The sequence below is a fragment of the Tiliqua scincoides genome, chromosome 2 (assembly GCF_035046505.1).
Source record: "Tiliqua scincoides isolate rTilSci1 chromosome 2, rTilSci1.hap2, whole genome shotgun sequence".
NCBI lineage: Eukaryota > Metazoa > Chordata > Lepidosauria > Squamata > Scincidae > Tiliqua > Tiliqua scincoides.
In genome coordinates this window covers 168,167,565-168,193,512 of record NC_089822.1, presented here as the reverse complement: position 1 = coordinate 168,193,512, position 25,948 = coordinate 168,167,565, and the positions used below count along the sequence as shown (strand labels likewise).

Below are 25,948 nucleotides of genomic sequence, written 5' to 3'. Positions count from 1 at the left end.
GTATTTTAGAAGTGTAAGGAATTCTGTTACTGAACTCTAGATTCAACCTTGTGTGTGGTATAATCCTTGCTTTCCTGGCTATTCAATCAAGTGGTTTTGCAGACGGCTGTACCGTGGTACACAGGATTTCAAGTATACCTGCCCATGTTGGCTGTCACTTTTTTAAAACGCATGCTTAACACATTGGGACACACGCTGATTTTTGGTCTTGCTTGCAGAGGCTACGTACTGAGAACCGGCTTCTGAAACAGCGAATTGAGACCCTAGAGAAGGTGAGGAGTGTACCCAGCCTCATGAGAATCCACTTCCTCCGCTTCCAGACTAGTTTGGCTACCAAAAATGAGGCTTTACACAACCACCTTTCCCAGTTGACTGTAAAAACTACTCACAGTGCCAAAACACTAGCTTCTGCTGTGCATCCTCACAAGAACTACTGTGAGAATTCATCTCTAGAGCCACTCCAAGAGTAGGGAATAAAATATGCTGTAAGGGCCATCATACTCGTTCACTCACCCTGCCTCTCTTGGTAATGGTGAAGAAGTAAAACCACAGTGACCTGCTGCCTGCATAGAAAAACTAATTTGCAGAATCTTGCAGAGACAAAACTATCAAGTCTGGTCAACATAATAACTTGAACAGAAAGTGACTGTCACTTTATCCCACTGTGTGTTTGACAGCAATGGAATCTTAAACTGTTTTTTTCCACCATGCTGTGCCATAAACCTCAAATGATTTTGTTTTTGTGCTAAATAATAAAGTTTTACAAGAAAATATAGAAAATCTTTGACCTTGTTCTTTTTATATGAGTGAACACAGGGTCATACTGATTATATGGAAGAGAACATCGGTGCTTGCCTGGAGGGATCTCTTCCAGGAAGTCGTCCTACTTTCTGCTAACTGGAGAATTGCATGATGTCTACAGAAAAAATTTTTTAGTGGTGTAATAGGCAGTCAAATTGCATGCTGCTATAGCAACTGCAGCATTGGGGCAAAGTTAATGTATGATGAGGTGTTCCTGATGGAATTCATGTTCACTTTATAGACAAATGTCCCTGAAAAATTACCCAACGCTCCATAAAGGGAAATTGAGTGCTGCAAATGTGGGACTGCTCTGGAATGGAAGTTCTTTTCTTGGGACTCTGTTGGGATCTTTGTCTTCTCTGCTGTGCTTCTAGCTGTAGGTAGAATGCTTGTGTGACCTTGCTGTTGTATCTTTTCTTCCTTGTCTGGATCTCCCTCTTCTGGGTTTCCTGTAGGAGAGTGCTGCCTTGGCAGATAGATTGATTCAGGTATGGTACAACCTTTTTATTTCCAGCTCTCCTCTTGGTACTTTCATTTCATTTCATTCCAGTCCAGTAAGCCCTCTTGCAGCCTTGGCTGTACATTTTAAAGCTTGCTTGGCACTTCCATCCAGAAGAGTATGTATGTTCCTGAACACCCTATAACCATTTTTCAGATGATTTTAAGGGTTATGCATGTTTAGCATGTTAAAGATCTGGTAATGTTGATGAAACAATCCTCTATTTTAAACAGTGATGGTTTTGAGCTCTGTGAAGCTGTAACTCTTCATGCCCCTGTTAAGTAATGCATCTGAATAATGCGTGACATATAGCAGCTGGGTTTCTGACTTGTGAGATGCTGCATTTTTTCAGAGGCAAATTTAGAGCCATGCATGCACTTTTTGCTCTGATTTTAGGGTTCAGCCCTCCATAGTTTTCTGTAATACAACAACTCCAGATTATTTCTGGGTTTATTGGGGTGGGAGACTGAGGTAAGCAGGAAGAAGCATTAACACTGTCCACATTACTTAAGAGGTCTTAGTCTATTTTAATGTAATTTGCATGCAACTTCCTGCATGGCAGTTTTGCCTCCACAGGAAATGCATCACATTTGCATTAAAAGTGACTTCTTATTTATTTGTATTTATTTATTTGAGAGATTTATCTCGCTTTTCCCATGCTGAAGCAAATTCCCAAGGTGGCTTTCAAAGCTCCATAGAGTACAAATGAGTTTATTACAATAATTCTTCGACAGGCAACTCATAGAACTCTTTTCTTCCATACGGAGTCCTTCATGATGTGGTCATCGCATCTGGGTATGCCTTCCGAGCTTCCAGCAATAGCAGTTTCAGGTTAGCCAAGCTGTAAACAGCGACTCTTAGCTCTGTTGTCTCATGACAGCTTTATCAGCTTCCAGTCTCCCATCCAAAATTCAACCAAGGATTAGCATTCTTCCAGCAGCCTTCTGCTCAACCACCAGACTACGCCTACTAGGCTCAAAGAGGAAAAGTTTATTAAGCTGCATGGGTAGAAGTCTTCTAAGCATGTCGAAGAGAATCTGCAAAACTGAATTAAAAATGCAGCTCTCTGTCTCTAGTACCTTACTGAAAGATGGAGTGCTTTCCAAAACACTGTCATATAAGCTGCATCTGTTAGGCGAAGGTTTCAAAATAAATAAATAAATAAAAACCACCCTGATTCTGGCACATTGTTTCTGAATTTTGTGGGAAAGTACATTGGATTATAAATCCAAATATCATTTTTCATTAACAGTTCTAGAAAATGTGTGTGGTGTATGTATATTCACTGCAGCTTAAGCTTTTGTCCTTATCCATTCAAGGTCCAAGTACTGTGCTTCAGAGGAGCCAAGACTTACATGCCAGTTTTCTTAGGATTATAGGGTGGGATATATAGGGCAATAATGTCAACTGAATTACTTCAAACTGCCTGGGTCTGATTCTCAAAGGACAGATTTAATGTCTGTCACCTCAAGTGCAACTTGTAAATGTTTTATCCCTACACTAAAAGATGTGTGTGTCTGCCCATAACTTAAGTGGGTATCTAAAGTGGTGCATGCCCAGAATTTAGGAAAAGTACAGAGACCAGTATTGGTGTTGCAACCAATATTTGTGGTTTGATTCTGGAAGTGGCACAACCAAACACAAAAAGAATACAAGATGCAGATTATTCAAGAAAATAAGTGACATCAATAGTTGAACAGATTCTCCCCCCCCCCCCCCAATGGGATGAATTTGTGGTCATTGCATGAGAATAATATCATAGTTAGACTGCTTCAGGTCACTGCTCAAAATAGTTGTTTTTGGTAACTAACCTTCCCCACTACCTGTGTCTCTTGTCAATGTGCTTCCCTTACTGTGTTCTATAGAAATAAATGATTCCTAACTATTGGGGGAGTTCACTGCCTAGTTTTTTTGAACAGTATGTTTACTCCTGCATCAACTTAACTTACAATACAGTAGCATTGAGACACATTGGAGAAATGCTCCCTGCCTTGATTGCTTTATCAAGCCAAATCTCCATCACCTCTAACACTGCAAACCTGGGCATACTGACTCTTTTATTGAAGGCTGTAATCCTATTCATTTACTTGGGAATAAGTCCATGAATAAAAGTAGATTTCATTCTGAGTAAACCTATTGATTTATGTTGGCTTAAAAAGTATATCATTCTAATTAGGATTGTGTCAGAACTTCCATAGGCATCAGGAGGCTGCTGGTCTATGAAGGAGGGATATTGGCACAGTTTGCAAAATGGTGAGGCAGCTAGCACGAAATCGCTTTCCTTAATGTGACTAGGAATTGAGGACAAGTTTCCTGTCTATAACAATCCCCAGCTGCCTTTGCTGAATCCATTTCTGCCCAGCCTACAGGTGTACACATTTGATCCCTGTTGCGTATATACAATGTTGGGCAGAAATTGCTTTAAAAAAATCCCATTGGGTTTTCTTACTTGCATATATCTCTACATGTACAATACAGCTTAAGACTTTAATTTTTTCTGCCTGTTCTTTTTAGTACCTCATGTCTAGATAGGTATTAGGAGATTTCTATATTCTTTCCAAACTGTTAAAATGGTTAAGGAAGTATCAAACCCAAGTCAAATGTTCTTCAGCTAATACCTCTAGTGCAAAAAATAGGCTGGAGGTAGCAGCAGGCTAAAATGTTTCTCTAAACAGGAGGGCTACTTGTCTCTTGTTCTAGATGTCTGCAGTCTGTGTTGGTCAGTGCTACAATGTACATCTTTTAAATCAACTGCCTACCTTGTAATTTTTACAGAGCTTGCTTAGTGTGCAAGAGCTTAACAAGTTATCTTGATGTTGTCCTTAAAATTCATTTGTAAGGTGAATAAATATCCCCAAATTGAAGCTAAGACTGAAATGAAGTGGCTGGCCTCAAGGTTACCTAATGAGTTTACCACAGAGGTGAGATTTGAACCTAGGAAGTTCTGATCTGCATCTTGGTTTCAACAATTATAGTACATCACATTTGGTTGTGTGATGACACTGTGGGCAAACAAATAGGCACTGCTATTGCTCTGTTCTATTTGCTCTCACTCATCTCACATAGCCACTGTAGACACCCACCTATAAGTCGATCCCACAGATAAGCAGAGGGCAGGTTTTGAGCCAACAATCATGGAATTTTCTATGACCCTGGGATAAGTCAGGGGTTAAACTTAGGGAGGTGTCTGACTATAGCTTTGTCTGATTTTACCAGAGGCCAGATCCTGAAAAATAACCTACCACTAATTGTTACCTAAGAACTGTAGTCTCTGATTTATTAAAAACATAGTTAAAGATCATAAACATTATTTTTTTTAAATTCTGGTCTTCACCACCTTTTTGTAAACACTATCAGAGTAAGTGCACTACAAACAACATACCAGTAAAACAGTGGTTCCCAAACTGGTATTCATGTACTCCCGGGGACACTCAACAGGACCTTTAGGGGTACTTGAAAAAGAATGGAATAATGGCAGAAAAAGGCAGGTCATGCTCCAGAATGCCTTGCAAGGACCAGCAAGGCAGGAGGGGAGGTAGCCAGTTGACTGTGAAAGCCCCACCAATAGCTAGTTTTTGGTCATCAATTCATGTATGAACCAGTGATTGAAAACCATCACAGTAAAAAAGCTGAAACATAGTATGGAAAGTGATCAATCACCCAGAATTTCTCAGCACACTTCTGGTGCAAAACAGTGCAAAGGCAGAGTCTTCTGTTCTTCAAACAGATGAAAAGAGCAAGTATGTGATGAATACATGAAGTCTGGGTTTTCATATAGAGGAGATGAGGGCTTGTATTGATTACAAACATTTTGCTAATATGAAGGGTACAATTTATGGAAATGGGCTGCCAAGGGATATGCAAGTGAAAAAGTTTGGGAGCCACTGCAGGAGAAACATGAATCAAAACCACCTTTAAGGTGTCTGGTTTGTTAAGCCAGAAGCTCTACATATAACATACAACTTATAACGATGCAGCTGTCACTACCCACTCTGCCAAAGATCTCCAGCAGCTCATGGATCGTTTTAGCAAGGCCTGCCAAGATTTTGGACTGACAATCAGCCTGAAGAAAACACAGGTCATGGTTCAGGATGTGGACTCACCTCCCTGCATTACAATCTCTGAGCATGAACTGGAGGTTGTCCATGACTTGTGTACCTTGGCTCAACGATCTCCGACACTCATTCTCTCGATACCGAGCTAAACAAGCGCATCGGTAAAGCAGCTACCACGTTTTCCAGACTCACAAAGAGAGTCTGGTCCAACAAGAAGCTGACGGAACATACCAAGATCCAGGTCTACAGAGCTTGCGTCCTGAGTACACTTCTGTACTGCAGCGAGTCATGGACTCTTCGCTCACAACAGGAGAGGAAACTGAGCGCTTTCCACATGCGCTGCCTCCGACGCATCCTCGGCATCACCTGGCAGGACAAAGTTCCAAACAACACAGTCCTGGAACGTGCTGGAATCCCTAGCATGTATTCACTGCTGAAACAGAGACGCCTGCGTTGGCTTGGTCATGTCGTGAGAATGGATGATGGCCGGATCCCAAAGGATCTCCTCTATGGAGAACTCGTGCAAGGAAAGCGCCCTACAGGTAGACCACAGCTGCGATACAAGGACATCTGCAAGAGGGATCTGAAGGCCTTAGGGTTGGACCTCAACAAGTGGGAAACCCTGGCCTCTGAGCGGCCCGCTTGGAGGCAGGCTGTGCAGCATGGCCTTTCCCAGTTTGAAGAGACACTTTGCCAACAGTCTGAGGCTAAGAGGCAAAGAAGGAAGGCCCATAGCCAGGGAGACAGACCAGGGACAGACTGCACTTGCTCCCGGTGTGGAAGGGATTGTCACTCCCGGATTGGCCTTTTCAGCCACACTAGACGCTGTGCCAGAACCACCTTTCAGAGCGCGATACCATAGTCTTTCGAGACTGAAGGTTGCCAATACAAATAACACATAACTGGGAGTGCGCAATTCAATTCACAGCAGAGAGATTAGGTACTTGCAACCCTTTTTACTCAGAAGTAGACCCACTGGGTGTTGTTCTTAAATAATGGTGCACTGAATTGTAGCCTGGGACTTTGTTTCAAATGGAAAGGAGGATATCCTGGTGTTGAAAAAAACAGACCTGCTTTGCAAGCATTTGCAAAGCAGATCCAGGCTGCAGCAGAAGGAAGGAAAATAAAAGGTTAACTGTGGCTGGAATTTCCCAGGAAAGGTACTATAGAAACAAATGAGCTCTACACTGCTTCTAATGAGCTTGCTTTAACAAGAAACTTCAGAGTTGAAAGGCTCTGCCCTCTGATTGACCTGGAGATAAGGTGAAGTGATAATTGGAGCTTGACTACTTGGCAAAAAATTTACATACTATAGGCAAGTATTTACAATAATTATCATTCTAATGTAGCTTGCTAGAAGATCAGTTTCACAAAAAAGACACTATAAAAGCTAGGACTATGGCAGTGCTACTTAAAGTCAGGTTTGGGGGGATAAAAAGTTGCATGAATAGGTTTGTGGGAAGGAGACATCAGCACTGCAGAATGGGGGGGGGGTGTTGTTCAAGCCAGGTATTTTGTGCTTGGGAGTGGGTGGGGCAGAACTTTGCAAAATGCACCACCTCCTGCTTTGGCTGTATCTCTAACATTTTATGACTCCTAATTTGAGAGGAAGTAGGAAAAGCATAGAAATATTTCAATTCTTGCATTGGTAAATGCGGTTATGGCAATTCATATTTCCTAGTGACCACATCATTTCCATGTTCTTGGGAATGACAATGTACAGCCTTGCTATGTCTAAGTCTCTGCATTGGTAGTTCTTCTGCCCACCCCCATGCACTTGTCCTTACAGCACATACCACTAAATACCTAAAGGTAGTTATTTTACAGGAACATGTATACCCATTCTACACTACCACGAAACAAATATTTTGTCAGTAGTGTGGTGTTGCAGTGTGATGCTGGAAATAATCTCCCTTTTGAAGTATATGAACTCAGTGTAACCCCCTCAAAATTAGGTAGATTTTAAAAAGTTGTATAGAACAGGCCTACACAAAGTTGACATCTCATGAACATAAGCTTCATTCAAGCACTCTGTCCAATGCACTGACATCAAATGAGATGGCTGTCCTGCTCTGCATAGGTATTCCACCCCTCTAAGCATGGATGGCTTGGATCTGTACCTCCTGCTATATGCCAAATGCAGCAGGAGATGGCCAGTCAGTACACAAAAAAAATCTTGCTACATCATGACTAAGAACTTTTTGTTAGTCCTTTTCCTTTGTGCATCCAAAACAAAATTAGAAAAATTAGTACTCAACTTTTAAAACACGTAGCGAATTGTTTAGCTAATTTTAACCCCACCTTTTTCTCTCCTAATGAGGGGTTTTTGAGGCACTATGACAATTACATTTGGTGACAAAGAGTGGGTCTGCTCTGTATTTGATAAAAGCATGGAAACTTACACAGTACTTCCTACTATAGACAGTGTTTAGAAATGCTTCCAAGTGTTTGCTTCTTTCTTTGACCTGACAGCAGAACTGCTGTGGACATTACACAGTAAGAAAAGACCTGGAAGAGAAGGGGAACCCCTCTTAACACAAACAGTAGTATTCAAAGGCCAAGTCGGGAAGAGCTAATGTGGTGTAGTGGTTAAAGTGCTGAGCTTGATAAATGGGTTCAAGATTCAAATTCACACCTTTGCTGCTGCAGTTCACTTAACGTATCTTAGTCTAACCTAGCACAGTTGCCAAATGTGAGACAAAAACTGAACTTTCTGGAGAAATGAAAAGATCCAGATGTAGCTACTGCAATTTACACATAACAGGACCTGATAGTAAATGTACTTAGGAAAGCTGAAGGAACAAGCTGTGCTTTGGGGAAGCTGAGATGTTTTGTTTGTTCATCTGCCTCTGTTCAGACATCAAGCATGGATACACGCCCAGACATTCTGCTACTTAAAAAAATAAGATTTAAAAAATCCTTACTTTGCATTTTAAATTTTAACTAATTTAAGGCTGCTTTAATTTGTTCCATGTAGTGCTTTTTGCAATTGGTGTAGTCGCCACTGTTCATTTACAACAGCTCACTGTACAGCTAGGACATTACTGTGCAATGGCTGGGTTGATTGGTACAGAGAAAATATTACTTTCTGCATCAAAAATGAATAGCAGCCACATGACAGTTATAATGTAGAAATTAGCATATGACAGAGGTTCCCAGAATGGGGCATCCTGATGCCCCAGTCAGGGAAGCCCTGTCTCTCCCCCCTTAGGGCGAGGGACATGGCAATGTAGTCACTACAGTTGTACCACTGTACAGTTGTGCCGGGCACAAAAGGACATTTTTCTTAGGTCACTGTGCTAGCTCTCTGGCGGTGAAGGGAGCCCGCAGACGCCTCTGATCACAACTCGCTTCTAGTTTTGCTATTGCAAATAAGAATTCATTTACGATTGCTATTTTTAAATGTTCAGAGGCTTGGGGAACCCTGCAGAGGGGACTGCAGGCTCCCCACACCCTTTTAAGGGCTGGCACCGAGAGTGGTGAGTTAAAAAAAACCACTTTTTTAAATTTCTCTGAAATAGTTAACTTCATAAGGCCTTTTTTTCCCAACTGAATCAAACCTGAGAGGCCCAATTTTTCTTTAAATTTATTGTATCTTTCTTCTGGATCCTACTTCTCTCCCAAAACTTGGGTTAGATTGTATTTGCTTCTATTAAATCCATTCGTTCTACTCATTTCCCAACCTGGGTGTAAAAAAATCGGGAATTTTGGCTTGCAGTTGCCTTGCTTTAATATTCAAGCTGCATTGAATAGTTTTTATGGCTGCATGTTATTCCATTGGTTGGGTAGCCTCGACTCATTTTTCTGTTCTGCTGCTGGTTCCCTGTGACTTCATGCCGCTCACTGTAGATGTCCCTCACTGTGGATGTCTGGACATCAGTTCTGGGTGAATATATGTCTGATGACAGGTCCAATCCCACAAACCCTGTGTGAAAATACCTTGAGTGCTATGCTTTCATATCCTATGCTGATAGAAGACACATTGTAAAGCCTAATTTCTAGGAATTACCATTTTTTGACTACTAAAAATGTTCTCCAATTAGGGCTAGAAAAACCCAGAAATCTGGGTTTCTTGCCCTCTCTTTTCTCCTAGCGAGCTATGTAGCCCCATTATTAGAGGTGTTTGAAAATGGTGGTGTTTTACTCAGAAGTAAGCCCATTTTGTTCAGTAAGACTTAGGCTGTGATCCTATCTTACTCACTGGAAACAAACACCTCTACCCACTACTCTTCTTTCTCAAACAAAATCTCTGAGTAGTCATCACCCTAAGAGATCTGGAAGTTGTACTATGTGGGAGTTGAACTGGTTGCTTTGGAGATGGGAATGAGAGGGGAAGTGAGAAAAGCATGATGTTATACGATATAAAAGAGCCATTGATGAGCATGGCATGGATCTGCATCTGTAGACTGATGATTGCTCATTTTGAAACTGGCCTGTTCAAAACATTTCATGTTGGGGACATGGAGTTTGGCTTCTTGCTGAGGTGCTGGCCTCACTTAAACTGGCAGAGTTTGGTGTGGGATACTTTCAAATGAGCAATCCTTTATAAGCCGCATGATATGGTACACTTTTGTGCAGCCTTTAGCATAGATAGCTCTGAAAGTTGGAGTCAACCCTGGATCAGTTTACAAGTCTTTAGGAATGAATGATAAAGCCCATGGTGCAATCTCTGTGGCGGGTACTGGAGCAATATGCTGGGAAACCTGGATGTGCAAGCTTTTACACTTAAGCAATTCTGTATTTTACTTACCACCAATTTGAATAAATTCTTCCTCTGATATGGTTTCCACCCCAGCCCTTGCTCCTATTTGTGTCAAAGAAAAATTTCGTAGGGATGCACTTTCCCATAGATAATAATTTCTCGTCTCTCTTCATTTTAGGGCCAAGTTACTCGTGCACAGGAGGCTGAAGAGAACTACATCATCAAGCGGGAACTGGCAGTGGTGAAGCAGCAGTGCTGTTCAGCAACAGAGAACTTGCAGAAGGCCCAGAGTACCATCCGGCAACTGCAGGATCAGCAGGTAATAGAGTGACACTGCAGGATGAAACCACAGACAGGAGAATTGAAAGAGATGCAGGCTTCAGGGTTTGGTCTGCCGGCTTATTGTTTTCCTGGCTCCAGGCCCAGCAAGCACAAAAACCCTTCTCTTCCATTTCTAATTTTCTTTCTTACTGATGATACAGACAAGAGTTTAAGCATTCAGATTCTTTCTTTCATTTTCACCTTACAGATTAGTCCAGGAAAATGAACTTGCTTGAACCAAGTCTGTATATATACCTGTCTGTTTCTAGCAGCCAACTCCAGATATGTTACAGCCCATTACTGAGTATCAAACTGTATGTGACATGGGAGAGCTGTGATCAACCCCCCCCCCCCCATTCTTCTTTAAAATCAAAGTGTACCTGTGGAAGTACTGTGAATTTGACCAAAGCAAATGACAGACGTACTTCTCCCTTTTCCTATGAGCCATGTTTTGGTCAAAATTGTTTTCCCCAAACTGCTATTTGTTTTTGTTTTTTTGTCCCCCCATGAATGAGAGGACAGTAATAGGGAGAGGGCATGATTGTGGTGGCTCATGGGCCACTACTCTCTCACTAGAGCTTCCTTTAAATTTACAGCCCTGTACAGTATTTTTAAAAAATGCACAGACCAAACCAAACTTCAAGCCATTCGGAGGCTTGATTGTTTGCAGGGTTGCCATGCTGCATCTAGTGTGGTCCTGACCATTTATTACAGTTACTTAAAAAGACATATGATTAGAACTGTAGATGTAATGAAGACAAAATTCATTATTTTGTGGGTTTTAGAAGGCTGCAGTGTCTAAGAATGATGCTTGTGATTCCTTCCTTGCAGGGAAATCCCCGCTTCACTGAGGAGTTTGTAAGTCACCTGGAAACGGAGCTTGAGCAGTCACGTCTGAGGGAATCTGAGACCCTGAGTGCCCTTAAAGAAATGCAGGACAAAGTGCTGGAAATGGAAAAGGTATATCTACTAAAAGGACTATTATGAAAATATCTCTGCAGTGGAAGCAGCCAGGAGAAACCTAGGCTAGCACAGTCTGAACTGGTTTGAGCAAAAAAAAAAATAATTGGATTTTCTATCTCAGAGTATGTTGCTCATGTAGATTACAACTGTAAGACTAGGGTGATTTTTTGCAATTGTTTTTAACAAGGGGAGGTCTTGGCCTTATGCTTTCCAGTCATTTTTCCATTATGAATCTTTCTTCTTAACGTGTCCATTGAGGTTATAGAAGTGTTTACCCATCTTGTGGAAAACTATTAAAAAATATTATTCTGGAAGACATGATAATATATATATATGTCATCATGTCACAGTGCATTCATCAAAAAGCTTCAATGGGGGACAACCAAGTTTGGAGGATTTTTCCCTATTGAAAGCAATAGGATACATTTGTCCTCTGAGACTCTATAGCCTGAGTGTTGTTTTAAAATGTGCATTTTAGTCATTATGGCAGTGGTTCTCAAACTTTTTAGCACTGGGCTCTACTTTTTAGAATGACAATCATCATTCTGGAATTGATGTCATTAACCTGGAAATTATGTTATGGCCAAAAGTGACCTAAGCAGGAAATTTTTAACACCCCCCCCCCCAATACAACAAATTAATGAAGTAAGTAAGTAAATTAATAGTTTATAATAAGTATAAGTTTAAAAATTTATTTAAAACAAAGAACCCTCCTACCTTCCCAAGCAGTTGCTGATCTGTTTAAAAAAATTCCCCAAACATCCCAAAGGTTGCAATTCTATCCACACACCCAGGAGTAGGCCGCATTGTCTGTCATTGCTAAAAGTATATATATATTAGCCTGTTAAAAGTACATTTTCCCAAATGCCATCGCTTACTGTGCTAGCATCAAGTCTCATTTATTAAAAATAAAATACACACTGAAATGAATGGGAACCCATCTGAAGTTGGCTTGCAACCCATCTAGTGGATCCTGACCCACAGTTTGAGAAACATTGAATTATAGTGCCTGGAATAGCAGAACTCTGAGTGCTGGAGTGCATCAAAATGCTTAAGTCCTTTCCTTTGCAGAAGAACAGCTTGCTGCCAGATGAAAACAATGTGGCCCGTCTGCAGGAAGAACTGAATGCAATGAAAGTGCGGGAGTCTGAGGCCATTAAGTCTCTCAAGGAACTGCAACAGCAGGTCAAGGAGCTCAATGACAACTGGCAGGTATGCTCTACCAGAGTAACTGTCTGCTCAACATAAGACTTGCCTTCTTCTATAACAATGGGCAACAGTTGTACATATTTTTAAAAAATAACTATAATTTTGTGGCAGGCGTGTTCTTGTGCTTTAAGATACCCCTTAGCTTTAGGATAATGGAATCCAGGAATAAACAGGAAGTATAATATTCTATAATTACCTCATGTGCTTTCTATTTTCAATGAAACATCATTACTGGTCTCTGTTAGAGACAAGATACTGGGTAGATGGAATTCAAGTTTAACCCAATAAAGTCCCTCCTGTTGTTGTTGTGAGATGGTTCCTTTTTCTATGCAGTGTCAGTATGATGTCATGTTCTGTGCTATTGTGCCCATACACAGCACAGATATCCATGACCCCTTGGCTCATGCTTGCTTTTGGCTGTTGTTAATTTGCCTCCCCTGCTCTAGGCCCACTTGAGCCGGACAGGTGGGCGATGGAAAGACTCTCCTCGAAAAAACACTATGAACGATCTCCAAGATGAACTGATGAGTCTTCGTCTACGTGAGACACAAGCTCAGGCTGAGGTCCGAGAGCTGCGTCAGAGGGTGGTAGAGCTTGAAACCCAGGTGGGTAACTGTATTTGTTTTTAAATCAGGCTGACTTTCACTGAGTTTAAGTTCGGGAAACTCCATGCAATCTCCTTTAGAAACTGTTTTGTTCAGCTAGTCACTTACCCAGGATCTTTCCACCTGCAATTATGAGTATGATGCTTCCTTTCCTAACTTTAGGTTCTGGTTTTATCAGCTTTTTAGATTGACTCTATGTTACAAGTGTGACATTTTGAAGAGTGTAGAAAATTATTTACACATTATTATTATTTATTTATTATATTATAATTTTTATTTATTTATTATAAATTTATTATTTATTTAATTATTTATTTATTATAATTATTTAATAATTCAAATAATTATTAAGAGTGTGATAATTATTTGTCTACATAGGGTGGACACAGTTAGTTTCAGGTTGAAAGTATGGTACAAACAGGCATCCTTGTCATTAGTGTGGCTGACACTTGGAAAAGCCACTGGTCACCTTCTCTCTATTCCTGTCTCCAGGATCAGATCCACAGCAACCATCTAAATCGTATGGAGCAAGAATGTGCTGGTCTGCATGAAAAGGTGCAGTACCTCACTGCTCAGAACAAGGGGCTGCAAACCCAACTGAGTGAGACCAAGCGCAAGCATGCTGAATCTGAATGCAAGGTGAGACCTGCTATGATATCATGCAACCTACATATGCTCCTTTCCTCAACTCTCTCATATATGCCAGTAAGTGAATCTTGCTCAGCTGCTGAGCAGCAAATTTTTCAGAGCTGCAAAACTAATTTTTGGTACAAAAAAGTCATTTCATGGATTTGCTGGAATTACCAGACACTGGTACACAACAGTTAACAAATCTGTCTTATTCGGAAGATGAGATCAGGGTCCTATCTATCTTTCATCCTTAACTTTAGTCAGTACCCTATCTCTGTATAGTTGTCGCGGTTTTTTCCTGTGAATTCTGGGAAACTTACAGCACAATCCTATGCATGTCTATTCAGAATAAGTCCTATTGTATCCAATGGGGCTTACTCCTAGGCAAGTGTGTACAGGCATCCCTCACTTATTTGACAGGTTAGGGACTGAAAACGGTTGAGAAGTAGAACCCAGGCTTTTTTAGCTTGCAAATACTAATTGCCAGTGTAAAAGCTGAGAGAGTCAACTGCTGGAGAAGACCTAATTGCTTTCCTTTCTGCATCCAATCATGCATGTACGCACCTTCTGTATTGGGGGAAAGAGTAGAAAGAGCAGATCGTTGAAAAATGGTCCAGTGAAAAGCGGGGGATAACTGAATAGAATTTCAGCTTTAGGGTGCAATCCTAACCCCTTATGTCAGTGCTTTCCAGCACTGGCATAGCAGTGCCCATGGGACATGTGTTGCATCCTGCAGTTGGTTGTCACTCATGGAGTCCTCCTCAAAGTAAGGGAATGTTTGTTCCCTTACCTTGGAGCTGCATTGCCCTTATGTCACTGCTGGAAAGTACTGTCATGGAAAGTATGTCAGTGCTGGAAAGTAATTCCAGTGGAAGCTGGAAAGCACTGACATAAGGGGTTAGGATTGCATCCTTAGTCACTCATCATGGGCCTTATGACATATTCTGCTGCAATAAAGAACTGTTGGTGATAAACCTTTTTTTCTGATCCCTGCCCAGGGTTTTACTCTGCAGGACTGATGCAGTTGATTTGCATTTTCTGTTTCAGAGCAAAGAAGAGGTGATGGCTGTGCGCCTGCGAGAAGCTGACAGCATGGCTGCTGTGGCAGAGATGCGGCAGCGGATTGCTGAACTGGAGATCCAGGTTAGGAGCCCAGGAGGAGAACTAGCCATAAGTCCTTTGATCCATAGCAGCATTTTGTCCCAGGGGGATCAGTGTAGAATTCATCCTTGTCCTCTCTGCTTTTGTCTCTGTGGTTGAGAGCTGCCAGTCTTAATAATGAGGAAAAATGCACATGATATTGTTGAATTTTTAAACAGACATTAGATAGAATAGTATGAAGTCTGATTTATGAACAGTATTGTTGCAAAAAAAAAATTTGAATAAGATTAAATATGCAAGCCAGCATAATTGTGGTATGCAAGTGGAACTTTTATCCTTTAGCATCCTACTTAACCCCAAATGACCTCTCTTGATCTCAAGTAATGATCACCAGAGCAGACATTTCAGGAGACTCAGAGTTGCTGGCGCCCCGTGTCTCTTTGCCACTGCTTCTTTGTGACATGCTGTCACTGTATGTCCTCCTGCCTCTCCTTCATATATTTGGCAAACAGAGAAATGCACATGTTTATGATGACGCATCACATCATAGTTAGCATTGTCATAGACATTCAGTGGAAGCAAGGAAATGTGGATTAGCAGCTATACAAAATCTAGTTTTGTTGTTCTCACAAAAGAGAGGATTTGGGCCATAAGAATACAGAGGCTGTTCTTGTATAAAGAAAGTCCTCAGTCTGTGAGGTGGGCCTTCCCTAAAGAGGCTCTGGCAGCTTCTCCTGGCTTCCAAATTTTTGTGCAAGGCTTCATTGACATGTTCTGGACCAGCACTCTTGAGCACTTTCCTCTTTCTCCCTTCTCCTTTTCTTTTTCTAATGAAAGAATCAGTGCCATCAGAGAACCTGTTTGGGAGTTTTCAGGACTTACAGCCCAATCCTATCCAGCTGTCTAGCACCGATGCAGCTGCAATGCAACACTGATGTGAGGGTACAAACATTCCCTTACCTTGAGGAGACTTCCCTGACTGTCTCCCCACCACATGATGCAGTGTGCACCCCACTGACATGGCTGCATCAGAAATTTGAATAGGATTGTGCCCTAAGTTATAGTTCTTGGTGTCTAAATCAGCAGGCTCCAAATCCTGGCCAACAGGCCAAATCCAGCATCTGTGTAAACCCCTCCCCTGCATGAACGGTACTTACCATTCTGTAGGGAGGCTTGCTAACTCCCATTTCAAACTCCCCCAAAGTTTGTGCTGTCTGACTGCTTCCTGATCCTGCTGCCCCAGCAGGCTCTGCACTTGGATTTCTGGGCAGACACAGCTGGGTAGTGCAAACTTTGGGGGACATAAGAACTGATGAGGAACGGAGGTTGCAAGCTCTAGGCAGAACAGTAAGCTGCGGTCATGCCAGGGAGGCTTTTTTCACTGCACAGCTGTCTCCTGTTTGGAGACCGCTGGTCTAAATCATCTTTCAGCCTCCTCTGTAAGTAAGCTCTTACAAAATACCAACTGGGGTTTGATCCTAATCCTTCTATAGCAGTCAATCTTTTTGTTTTTAGTGTTGGCCTAGGTGAAATTCTTGTCTTGCAAAAAAGCCAAAACTTCGTTAGTTCAGTTGACAGAGCTGTAAGCCTCATTTTAAAAAGAAATTGAAGATCAAATCTCACTGGTAAAAGGGGTTTCCAAATACAAAAGGGGTAAAAAATTTTCCCAGATGTTTTAGTTTGCATTTTGATCTCAACAACATTGTCATGCATCATATCAGATTATAATAATATACATAACTGAGCAAATGTCTGTAGATCAGGGAGCAAGTCTTGCAGTAATGCATGCAAGAGAAAGGTATGAGGACTCTTAGTCTCTCCCCACTGCCATGATTCTTCCTAATTCTCTCTTCATCACACAGAGGGAAGAAGGGATGATCCAGGGCCAACTGAACAACTCTGACTCCTCCCAGTACATCCGAGAACTCAAAGACCAGATTGATGAGCTTAAGGCAGAGGTGAGACCAGATAAGAGAGAGAGAGAGAGAGAGAGAGAGAGAGAGAGGCAAAATCCATGAAGGAGTTGGGTGGCTTCTGATGGTTCCTGTTAATACAGCTACACCAAGTTGTAACTGCATGTTTATGCACAGGGCCATGGACTGGAGTTTACAATATTAATGATGTCCTCAGGAGCAAACAGAAATCAGTTTGTCAACTGGGTTGGTCAGCATCAAGTGATGGGTAGAGCTAGGCCAGGGCTAAACTGTGGAGGGCTATACAGACCACCTGTCTGATACAGATACATTTCACTGGACTTGTGAAGGATTGGTGATGACGAACGGTACAGTGTTCAGGTACCCTGTATTTAGAGAGTGGCTGACTGTGCTTCTTGCAAGCCCCTGTTCAACCCTACCCTGCCTAAAGAGAAGGATTGTGACTGTTCACAGTGGTTGCCATTCCCAAATCTCTTGCCAAACTTAAGAGAGGAGGATGTAGGAGGATGTAGGATATACACAAAAATAAAATGCTTATTCTTTGAACATAGACAGTCCTAATAAAATGCTCTCCGGGATGAGAGTTTTATTACAGTTTATAAAGTTCACTGTAGAGCACAACAGATTCATTGGAAGCTCTGGTTTTTCTGCTCTGTCCATTGTGGGTTCTTTTCTTCACATCCTTTGTACCAAATATTTGGAAAGCAAATATTTGCTTTGGGCGGGTTCCATTATACTGGGCGGGTCCCATAATACTGAGTGCCATACCCCTCACAGCTGCCTCAGTGCCTTTTCTCTCTCTCCTGCAGATCCGACTGATGAAGGGACAGAAGCCTTTTGAGGACTCCATGGGCTTTGATGGTATTCACATTGTCAGTCATCTAGCTGTGGATGATGACTCACTGCATTCTTCTGACGAGGAGCTGCTCACGAGTCCTATGGTGGTGGGGGCCCTGCAGGATGTCTTGTATCCCCTGTCTCCCCATAGCACACGCTTTCTACGAGGTGCTGAAAGCTCTGGTAAGGAGAGTGATGGCACCACAGATAGTGATCCAGATGACCCTGGTTCTGCCACCGAGCCCAATGGCGAGATCATCTTTGCAGAGGCCCTGGGTAAATGAGGAGACAAGCTTCTGTCCTACTGCTCCCTGGAAGGCACTTGGTCCTTTGGCCATGCTGTACTGAGGAAACTGTCATAGACAGGTCACAGAAGAAGCAACTCTGATTCCCCTACCTAGTGAGTATTATGCCCCTTGGATGGCATGGGGGTCAGACACTTCTACAGCTGGCTTGCATTACATGGACCATCTCTACTGATCATTATCTGCACTGCCTTTTTCAGCTCTGTTGTCACTGGTAGTTAAATCCAAATCTGTGTATTGGCCTCATTTGCGTACACTCCTGTCCTGTTGCTGCACCTTGTTTTTTTCTCCCATACTCAAAGGTTTGCACACTCCAGAACTCTGAAGGGACAGTGGAGGCAGCAAGGCCACTGGCTTCATAGAATGAACTCCAGTGGGAATTCACCTCTGTCTACTTGCTGTGTTTGAAGAGACGAGGCGTCAGTCTTCCTTTTTTATTTAAGTGTTCCCCACCCCCACCCCACTGTTCTGCATATAGAGGAAGAACTTGCCTCCACACTTCAGTCCAAGGAAAGGACAAGGTGGGAAGTGTGGCGAGTGTGTATCTGAAAGGGCAATTTGGTGAGAGAGAGATTATATTTTTGTTCTGGCATATATTATTTATTTATACTGTGTAACTGCCAGTTTGTCTCCTGTAAAGGAGTCTTGGCATAAAGCTTTAAGTTCAATTATCTTGAGGGCTTTTACAGAGCAGGCTGAACTGCTTCGAGTAGCTAAAGTTAGAGCATCTTTTCTATTTAATTATGTCATGGTAAGGAAAGTGTTTCACATGGGATCTTCTGTGGCTCATTTGCCTGCAGCTCTAATTCTGTCCTGCTGCAACCGTAACAAAGGATTTGAGGTACCATCTTACTTCATATGATAAATGACAGTTGCTGCCTCAAATTGTATGTGGTAATGCCATTTTCTGCCTTTATGGCTCTCTTATCAAACAACACTAGATCCTGTCAAATTCCTAACAATGCCTATTTTACTTCAGGCAAATTTGTCAAAAGCACCCAGAAAATGGATTCCATTTGGGAAGAAAGGAACATAGTAAGTTCCTTCTTGAGTTTGATTCTCTCCTTCATGCATCAGATCAGAATGGGTGGCTCAGTTTTCAGATGTTAGTGAAGGTGAACCCTAAAATGCTTTCTTGTTGGGAAACAAAACTAGTATGTGGAGAGATAGGAACAGTGGGATACTTAAGCATCTGATCCTGTCTAGCTAGAAACAACCACACCCAGATTCTCAAAGCAGAATGACATGTTTTAGAGTGAACACAGGATTCTCAGTGCTGTGTTTGCTTTACAACGCTAACGTGCATGGGGGGAGGATATTTTGCAAGAGAGAATCAGTGGGAGAGGGGTCCTTAATCCTTCTAACACTCACATCTTCTCCCCTTGAAAATCTTCCCCCTTCTACTGCCCCTATGTGTGTGTTGTTTTCTGCTATATGTAGTTTCACCTCTGGAAACAGTTCCTTGCAGAATTGTCCTTTTATTAAATCTCAGTTGGAGAGATGATAAACTTCAGTTTCTTAACAAGATCTAGTAATCTACACTAGGACTGTTGATGCAGCCCACCTAGCAATGGATGAGACATGTCATGCCAATCAGTCAGTCATGATCTCACTAAATAACATTTTTATCATATTACCTGGTGTTCCCCACCTCAGCTGGAAGTAGTTCTCTGTCTCTGCAAGGCTTTTTGAGGCGTCTATTCAATTTACAGTACCTCAAAGAGGGCGGTTGCTTTGAACAGACATCTTGGTCATGAGCTGGGGAAAACCAGTGGAGCAGCTCTTGAGACTATAGCATGATGACTGACTTACATCAGCCAGAAATACTCTGCAGCTGATACTAATCCCCTCATTTTCAGCTGCTAATTTTATTGTGCCCCCCTTCCATTTAAATGATGGAGTTGCATCTTGAGATGAGCAAAGTCAGTCTCATGTAATGTTTTTTCTGAGACCAATGCTCAGTCCTGAAAAAGAAACAAGGGTAGGGCAGCTCTTTGGAAATGATTTTGGAAAATGTTCAGTGTTTTCTTTCCCTTTGATATGGGGAGTGTTAAAGATTTGTTGGCATGAAATACTTAGTCTTGCAGGGTCTGAATGAAGGCATGGCTGATGCAGCTGAGGAATGAAGCTTAACATTTGGAGAGGCACAGTTGCACACCTGGACCCTGTACCTCCCCAGGGCACAGGACTGCAACATGCTGCCCCCTCTCAACATGCCCCCCCCCAGGATACTTACATATGGAACCTCATATGACGTTCCCGAGCACTCCAAACATCTTCTGAGGTCTCCAGAGCATTGTTAAACAGTCCTTCCAGTTTTCTGATGAAAACTGGAACTACAGTTTAAGGGCACTCTGGAGGTCTCAGAAGGCTTTTGGAATCCTCTGGGACGCAGCACCAGGCTCTGCCTGCCCGCAGAATGGCTCGGACATGGCACCTGGAGCTTCTGCCCCCCCATTCCCCCCCCAGACCGCCACTGGAGAGGCACAGGGTTTCAAAGCAGATCTGTGGAAGAGGAGAGGAAGACTGGAATGCAAGATATAGGACTTGAAATGTCAGCTGAGAAAGTAGCCAGCGTCAGCTGATTTCATTGGCAAAATCTTTGCTTACTATAAATCTTTATGAACAGAGTCAGCTGGTTCTTGAACTGGGAAATAGAATGTTTCTGCCTTCAAGGAAGGTGAAGTGTTTCCTGTTTTGGACTGATTTTTTTCATCCTTCTGCTATTTCCTCTGAGTTTTCCTTAATCTGATCTGATATGTACACTGGTCTCAATCTCCTGGTTGGCTTTGCCTGATTTCTTAAACCTGCACCATTACTATGTTCTGTATCAACCATTACTTCTTTCTGACAGGGGTCTCCATGATTCTCTGCTTAGCATGGGTTTGATTTGGTCCCCGTTGAAGGAGGAGTTCCTTGAATTTTCCAGACTTTATTGTATGCCTCTTTTAACAGCAGAGCAAACTTTGATGATCATTTTTACCTCCCCAATCTTGGACTTTTCTAATGAGGTTAAGCCAGCATTTACATTGGAGAGGCAGGTGGGCAACCTGACACCCACCCGGCCCAGCCCACCACATGGGTAATCCTGAAGTATTATATATGTATTTATATAAATATGCCTGGAAAAGGTTCTGGTTTTGTATAACCTTGCATATTTTAATAGATGTATTCTATATATACATGCTGCACTGTGTTGCCAAATTTCTGTGATTCCCCCTGCCCTGCCCCTCTTCCAATTCCCCTAGAGATCAGCAGCATAATTTATGGCCCAATAGGAGCTCAGCTTGCACTGTTGCTTTCATTCACTTGTGTCAGTCGGATGCATTTCTTTGCTACCAGTTGAGCACATTTGCAGTGTTGGATGGCTTGTGAAACTGTTTGCCAGTTTGTGCATAATTCTTAGCAGTTGTCGTTGTTTGTTTGTATAGTGCTACCAAATGCTCATTGCCTCTGAGGTTACATGTAAAGAAGAGCTCTAATCACTGCTGTTTCTAAATCTGGAATAATCTCATTGACTTTAGTGTTTCAGATTTACACTGGAGTGAATGGGAGAATAATGTTCACTAAACAGCATCAAATATAAACTTCTCTCCTCAGTCTAAGTTATAATTTTTTTCAAAATGTAAAATTCACTTTAGATATTCATTTCTTGACTTGGATTTATTTGTTCTGGCGTGACTCTGACTGAAGTGACGTTCATAACATCACTTCAAAGCAGTCTGATAGGTTTCACTGGAAGTTGCTTTACACCCCAACTATCCCCATCCCTCTCTACCTGCAACTCTACAGAGGCTGGAGAGAAAAAAGTCCTTGTGTAGTAGGAGGCCATAGCAACTGCAGCATAGTCAGAGTGTCCATGTTCCCCTATCAGCTTATCTGATGTCTGAGACTGGACCAAGGCAACATTAGAGGCTAAGGGACAAGTGCATTGACTTTTGCAGCTTCCCCACAGAGAATAATATCCTTATGCTAAGAGTAGGTAAAGCCTAAGATTTTTTTTAGTGCCACAGAAGAATTAAAAACATAGACAGCAAGAATTTAAGATACAGGAAGCATGGGACTAAGATGGGTAAGAGATGACAGTTGTTTCAGCTACTCAGCTAATTCAAGTTGACATAGCCTGCTTGTTCCAGTGGAATTAGCTAAATAATAAATAGGGATCAGCTCAAGTGAATTGAGTGAATGGCATTAGGTCAAATTACACCTGATGAACACACAACTTCATTGATTACAGCACAGTGAAATGAGGCTGATTTTACTTCTCATGCAAATCTGACATCCATTCCTTTAAAAATTATTTTTGTTATGACAAGGTAGCAGAAAAGGTGTTGGATAAATTCTGTGCTCAGTAATGTCTCTCATAGTATATGCAAGGGAATTGCTTTTTTGTTATAGTAATTATCGGCTAAATTGGTAATAATGTTTGGGGGTTCTTAGATGCAGAAGCCCAGGTCTTCTGTATACTGTTCAAATACCGAAAACAAAGCAAGATTCTGCTATGGGGTGTTATGTTAAAATAAAATTATGGGCTAGCCAGCCTCGTTACACCAGAAGCCTGTCAGGCATTGCTATGACCAGTCTCTGTTTGGGGCAATACATTTCTGCCCAGCCAGATTCCCTAAATCAATAGGTGTTTGCCCAGAATTAGCCTGAGGCAGGAAAGAATCGTGCTATGCTATCTGTAATCCCTCTCCCCATTCACTCTGATCATACGGCAAATGGATTTTACAGGTGAAAGCCAACTCTTAGTAGTATAAAGTTGTTATATACAGGTTGAGTCTCATTATTCGCAAGGGTTTTGTTCCCAGAACTCATGTGGATGGCAAAAAACACAGTAAAGGAATTTAAAAAACAAGGTGATTCAAGAACAGCCTTGCTTACTTTTTGAAATGCACACAGAGGCAATCAGTCTCTCTCCAGGAAAGCCACAGTGAGGGGGAAAGATAATCGCTGCCATTTAGCTTTCTTTCAGGTGCTCAGGGGGAAGGGAGGAGTGAAGCCTGCAGAGAGAATGACTGATGGATTGTCAGCTGGCTGCCCTCTCTCACATTAAGGAGGCTTTTGTTAAAGGACTGTTTTCCTTTAATTTAAAGGGTACTTCTCATCATGTTGAGATAGGAAAAAACTGTGATAATTAGGTTATACCTGTAATCACCTGCATGACTGTCTCCCTACAATAGTAAGAAAAGCAGTTTTTTAATACTGTGATTTCAAAGGGGTGCATTTTTCTCCTTCTCCAGGGATCAGCACATTCCTTCATTTGCAGTGGATATTTGTGTCGTGTCAAATCCGTGTATAAAAATAACAAGGTTGGACCTGTACCGCCTTTCTCACAAAGGATGAGAGGCGGTTCACATAGGCAGGCTAGTGACAGACTATCAGTAAATCTGTTTTTTTTACAAATGGAGTTTTTTTGTTTTTTTTTACAATTATTGTTGTATGAGAAACTCATAGATGTTTCCTTTCATGGAGTGGTGGTCATTCTTTTTGCTGCATATGCCTTCTGAGTTTTCAGCCAGGCTGTTATTCATTCTGGGCAGCTGCCCTCCGCATTCTCACAGCAGCTTCTCACTGTGATTCCTTCACCCTCTCGGTAAATTATCACAGCAACTCCTTGAGGCGCCATTTTCTCCCAACGGCTTGTCGGCTTTGGACTGCCATCTAAGGCATGATCAGAGGTGCTCCTGCTTTCTTTGAGCAGACAACAGCTTGACCTCCAGACCACACTTCCTGCCCTCTTCTTACGTGCAGTGGGCTTATGTGCTTTCCTCCCTGCTGTTTCCTTTTGCAAGCCACTCTTCAGCTGTTTGTTCCTTTTCCAAACTAAGGTGCCAAATACTTTAGCTACTCAGTGTTCTGGGGTGTGGGGCAGCTTTGTGTCTCCAGGAAAGGAAAGAAGCAGGTGAGGGAGAGAGATGTGCATTCAAACCACTCTCAGGCATACATGGTTTCTGCCCCTCCTAGGTTTGCACAAACTTTCCTTCACGCTTGTCATTCCTTCTTCCTGCTACACCTCTGCCACTTCAGTATTCTTAGTAGCATCACGGTCAACAGGCATCTGTTAGACCTTCTGTGCTCTATAGGCTGCAGTTTCTTATAGCACCAAGAGTTGAGTGTTGGAAAAGAGGGAGTCACCTGTCTGGCGAATCCTGTATAATAGAAACAGCCTGTTGTATCTGACTCTTATCATGAGTAGGACTGGCTGGAGGTAGTGTGCTTGTGCACTCTTTGGTAACTACTGACTTGGTTCAATTTGCACTTTAATAGTAGTTCTATCCCTTCTTTGGAGGGAAAATGATGTGGTGCTGTGTTTAGACTGGGGTTGGGAATATTTCCTTTTACACTCTCCAGCTCTGACACTTGACTTTTAGTCATTCTCTATCCTGAATGCATCTGATTCCTTCTTGTGTGCCACAACTTCCCCTTCCATAGAAGCAGGGAATAAGGAGTTAACTACTGTGAATAGTTTTGGGAGATAGCACTCAGTTATACTAAATAGAACTATGTTCCCTGAGCCCTAGTCTATTTCTTTGATTACAGAAACAGTAAAGATGAAGACAGACCATATTGAGAGCAACAGGGGAGGGGAAGCATGAAAGCAAGACCCTCTCCCTCTTTTGTATGGGAAGCCAGTCTCTGCTGCTGTGTATGTTGTATCGTAAGTTGCAAAGCTGGGTTTACACTGCAAGTGGCACACCCAGTATGAATGCCCTTAGGACTGCTAGGTCTGTCTTCAACCTAAATTATTAATCCTTCCTAAAGACAAACTTGTCACTATTACAAAGTGTCTAACACTACCACAATGATTAACTTAAAGGTTTCTCTGTGCAGGAGTTGGAAATACTGTATATAATCTTACACAGAAGCAGCTCCAACAATGGCTCTGGGGTAGTGCAGCGCTGAGATATTTTATTCTCTGTATGGTATGATTATGTTGGAGAGAACTTACAGTTGTAACAAAATTAAGATTGACCAGGATGTTTTTGTAGTGGCAATTACTGTAGAAAGGAAGGAATGGTGATGTGGGAAGTTAGCACACAGGAGGAAACCTCAGTTAGGCCATGCTTCCTTACAGGGTGCTAACGCATTGTGCTACACTCCTGGTAGGTGTGGGTTGGAACAAATTGTAGCAGAAATGATCACAAACTGCATTCTAGCAAAGGTGGTTTACAAGGCTGGGGACTGGCTAGAAGGAAATTGCCTGAAAAATTCCAGAATGAGAATTCTACCACCAGTATATAAAAATGAGGAGGTGGGGTATTTTTACTGTCATGCTTAAGGCAGGAACACTTCAGTTCAGCTCCCAGCCACACTGTATTGGAAGCAGTGATGCAAGTTGCCAAAGCTTTGAACTGCATATTGGTTTTTGCCTGTAGCAAAGCTGGTGCCTATTTCTGCCAGCTTGTGAAAGATGGATAAAATTTGAAAGCAGGAAAGAGAGCTTGTCCAATGAGGGTAGGGAAAGGGCATAGTACTGATTAACGACTTTATAGCAGAGTGGTAACCTTGGTGGAACTCTCATGCACTGTGGGCTCTCGTAGCTGAGTTGGACCTGTCTATATTGTATCATTGTATATTGATTTTTCCCCCCAAGTCACAAAGTACTAGCAAACTGCAAACTGCTAGTAGCTATCCTAAAGGAATGTGCAGGTTGCACTGTATTCTTGCTTTCCAACTAGGGAAGCATCTCACTCCACACAGCCCCAAAAAGTTCCTTAAATCATGTGTTTAGTGTAACTATGTACCAGTGTCCCTTCCCTGCTCCTCAGAATATAACTTTCAACCTTTCCAGCCCATGCCCATTTAAGAACAAATACTGTTGTACAAAAGGAATCTGTACTTTCAAAAAACAAAATAAAACTATTTACACTGTCTTAATAACTCTGTCTCAAGCCTTGGGGGGGGGGCAGTGACTACTGGGAGAATTAGTATGGGGGTGCTAATGTGCACTACAGGTGAACCTACACTGCAAAGTGGTTACCT

At 42.1% G+C, this 25,948-nt stretch overlaps 1 protein-coding gene across 4 annotated transcripts in view; it reads left to right on the top strand.

The window, feature by feature from the left end:
* Positions 1–25,846, top strand: part of EVI5L (ecotropic viral integration site 5 like) — a 61,466-nt gene extending 35,620 nt beyond the window's left edge. For 2 of the 4 annotated variants that reach the window (XM_066613472.1, XM_066613473.1), the window contains exons 11-20: positions 219–272; positions 1,257–1,289; positions 10,236–10,376; positions 11,210–11,338; positions 12,413–12,553; positions 12,997–13,155; positions 13,648–13,794; positions 14,833–14,928; positions 16,749–16,844; positions 17,630–25,846. In XM_066613472.1, the coding sequence (XP_066469569.1) occupies positions 219–272; positions 1,257–1,289; positions 10,236–10,376; positions 11,210–11,338; positions 12,413–12,553; positions 12,997–13,155; positions 13,648–13,794; positions 14,833–14,928; positions 16,749–16,844; positions 17,630–17,941 (1,308 nt within the window). In that variant the 3' untranslated portion in view covers positions 17,942–25,846. The remainder of the gene's footprint in view (positions 1–218; positions 273–1,256; positions 1,290–10,235; positions 10,377–11,209; positions 11,339–12,412; positions 12,554–12,996; positions 13,156–13,647; positions 13,795–14,832; positions 14,929–16,748; positions 16,845–17,629) is intronic. The other 2 variants (XM_066613474.1, XM_066613475.1) reach the window with 2 other exon arrangements.
* The last annotated feature ends 102 nt before the right edge of the window (positions 25,847–25,948 follow it).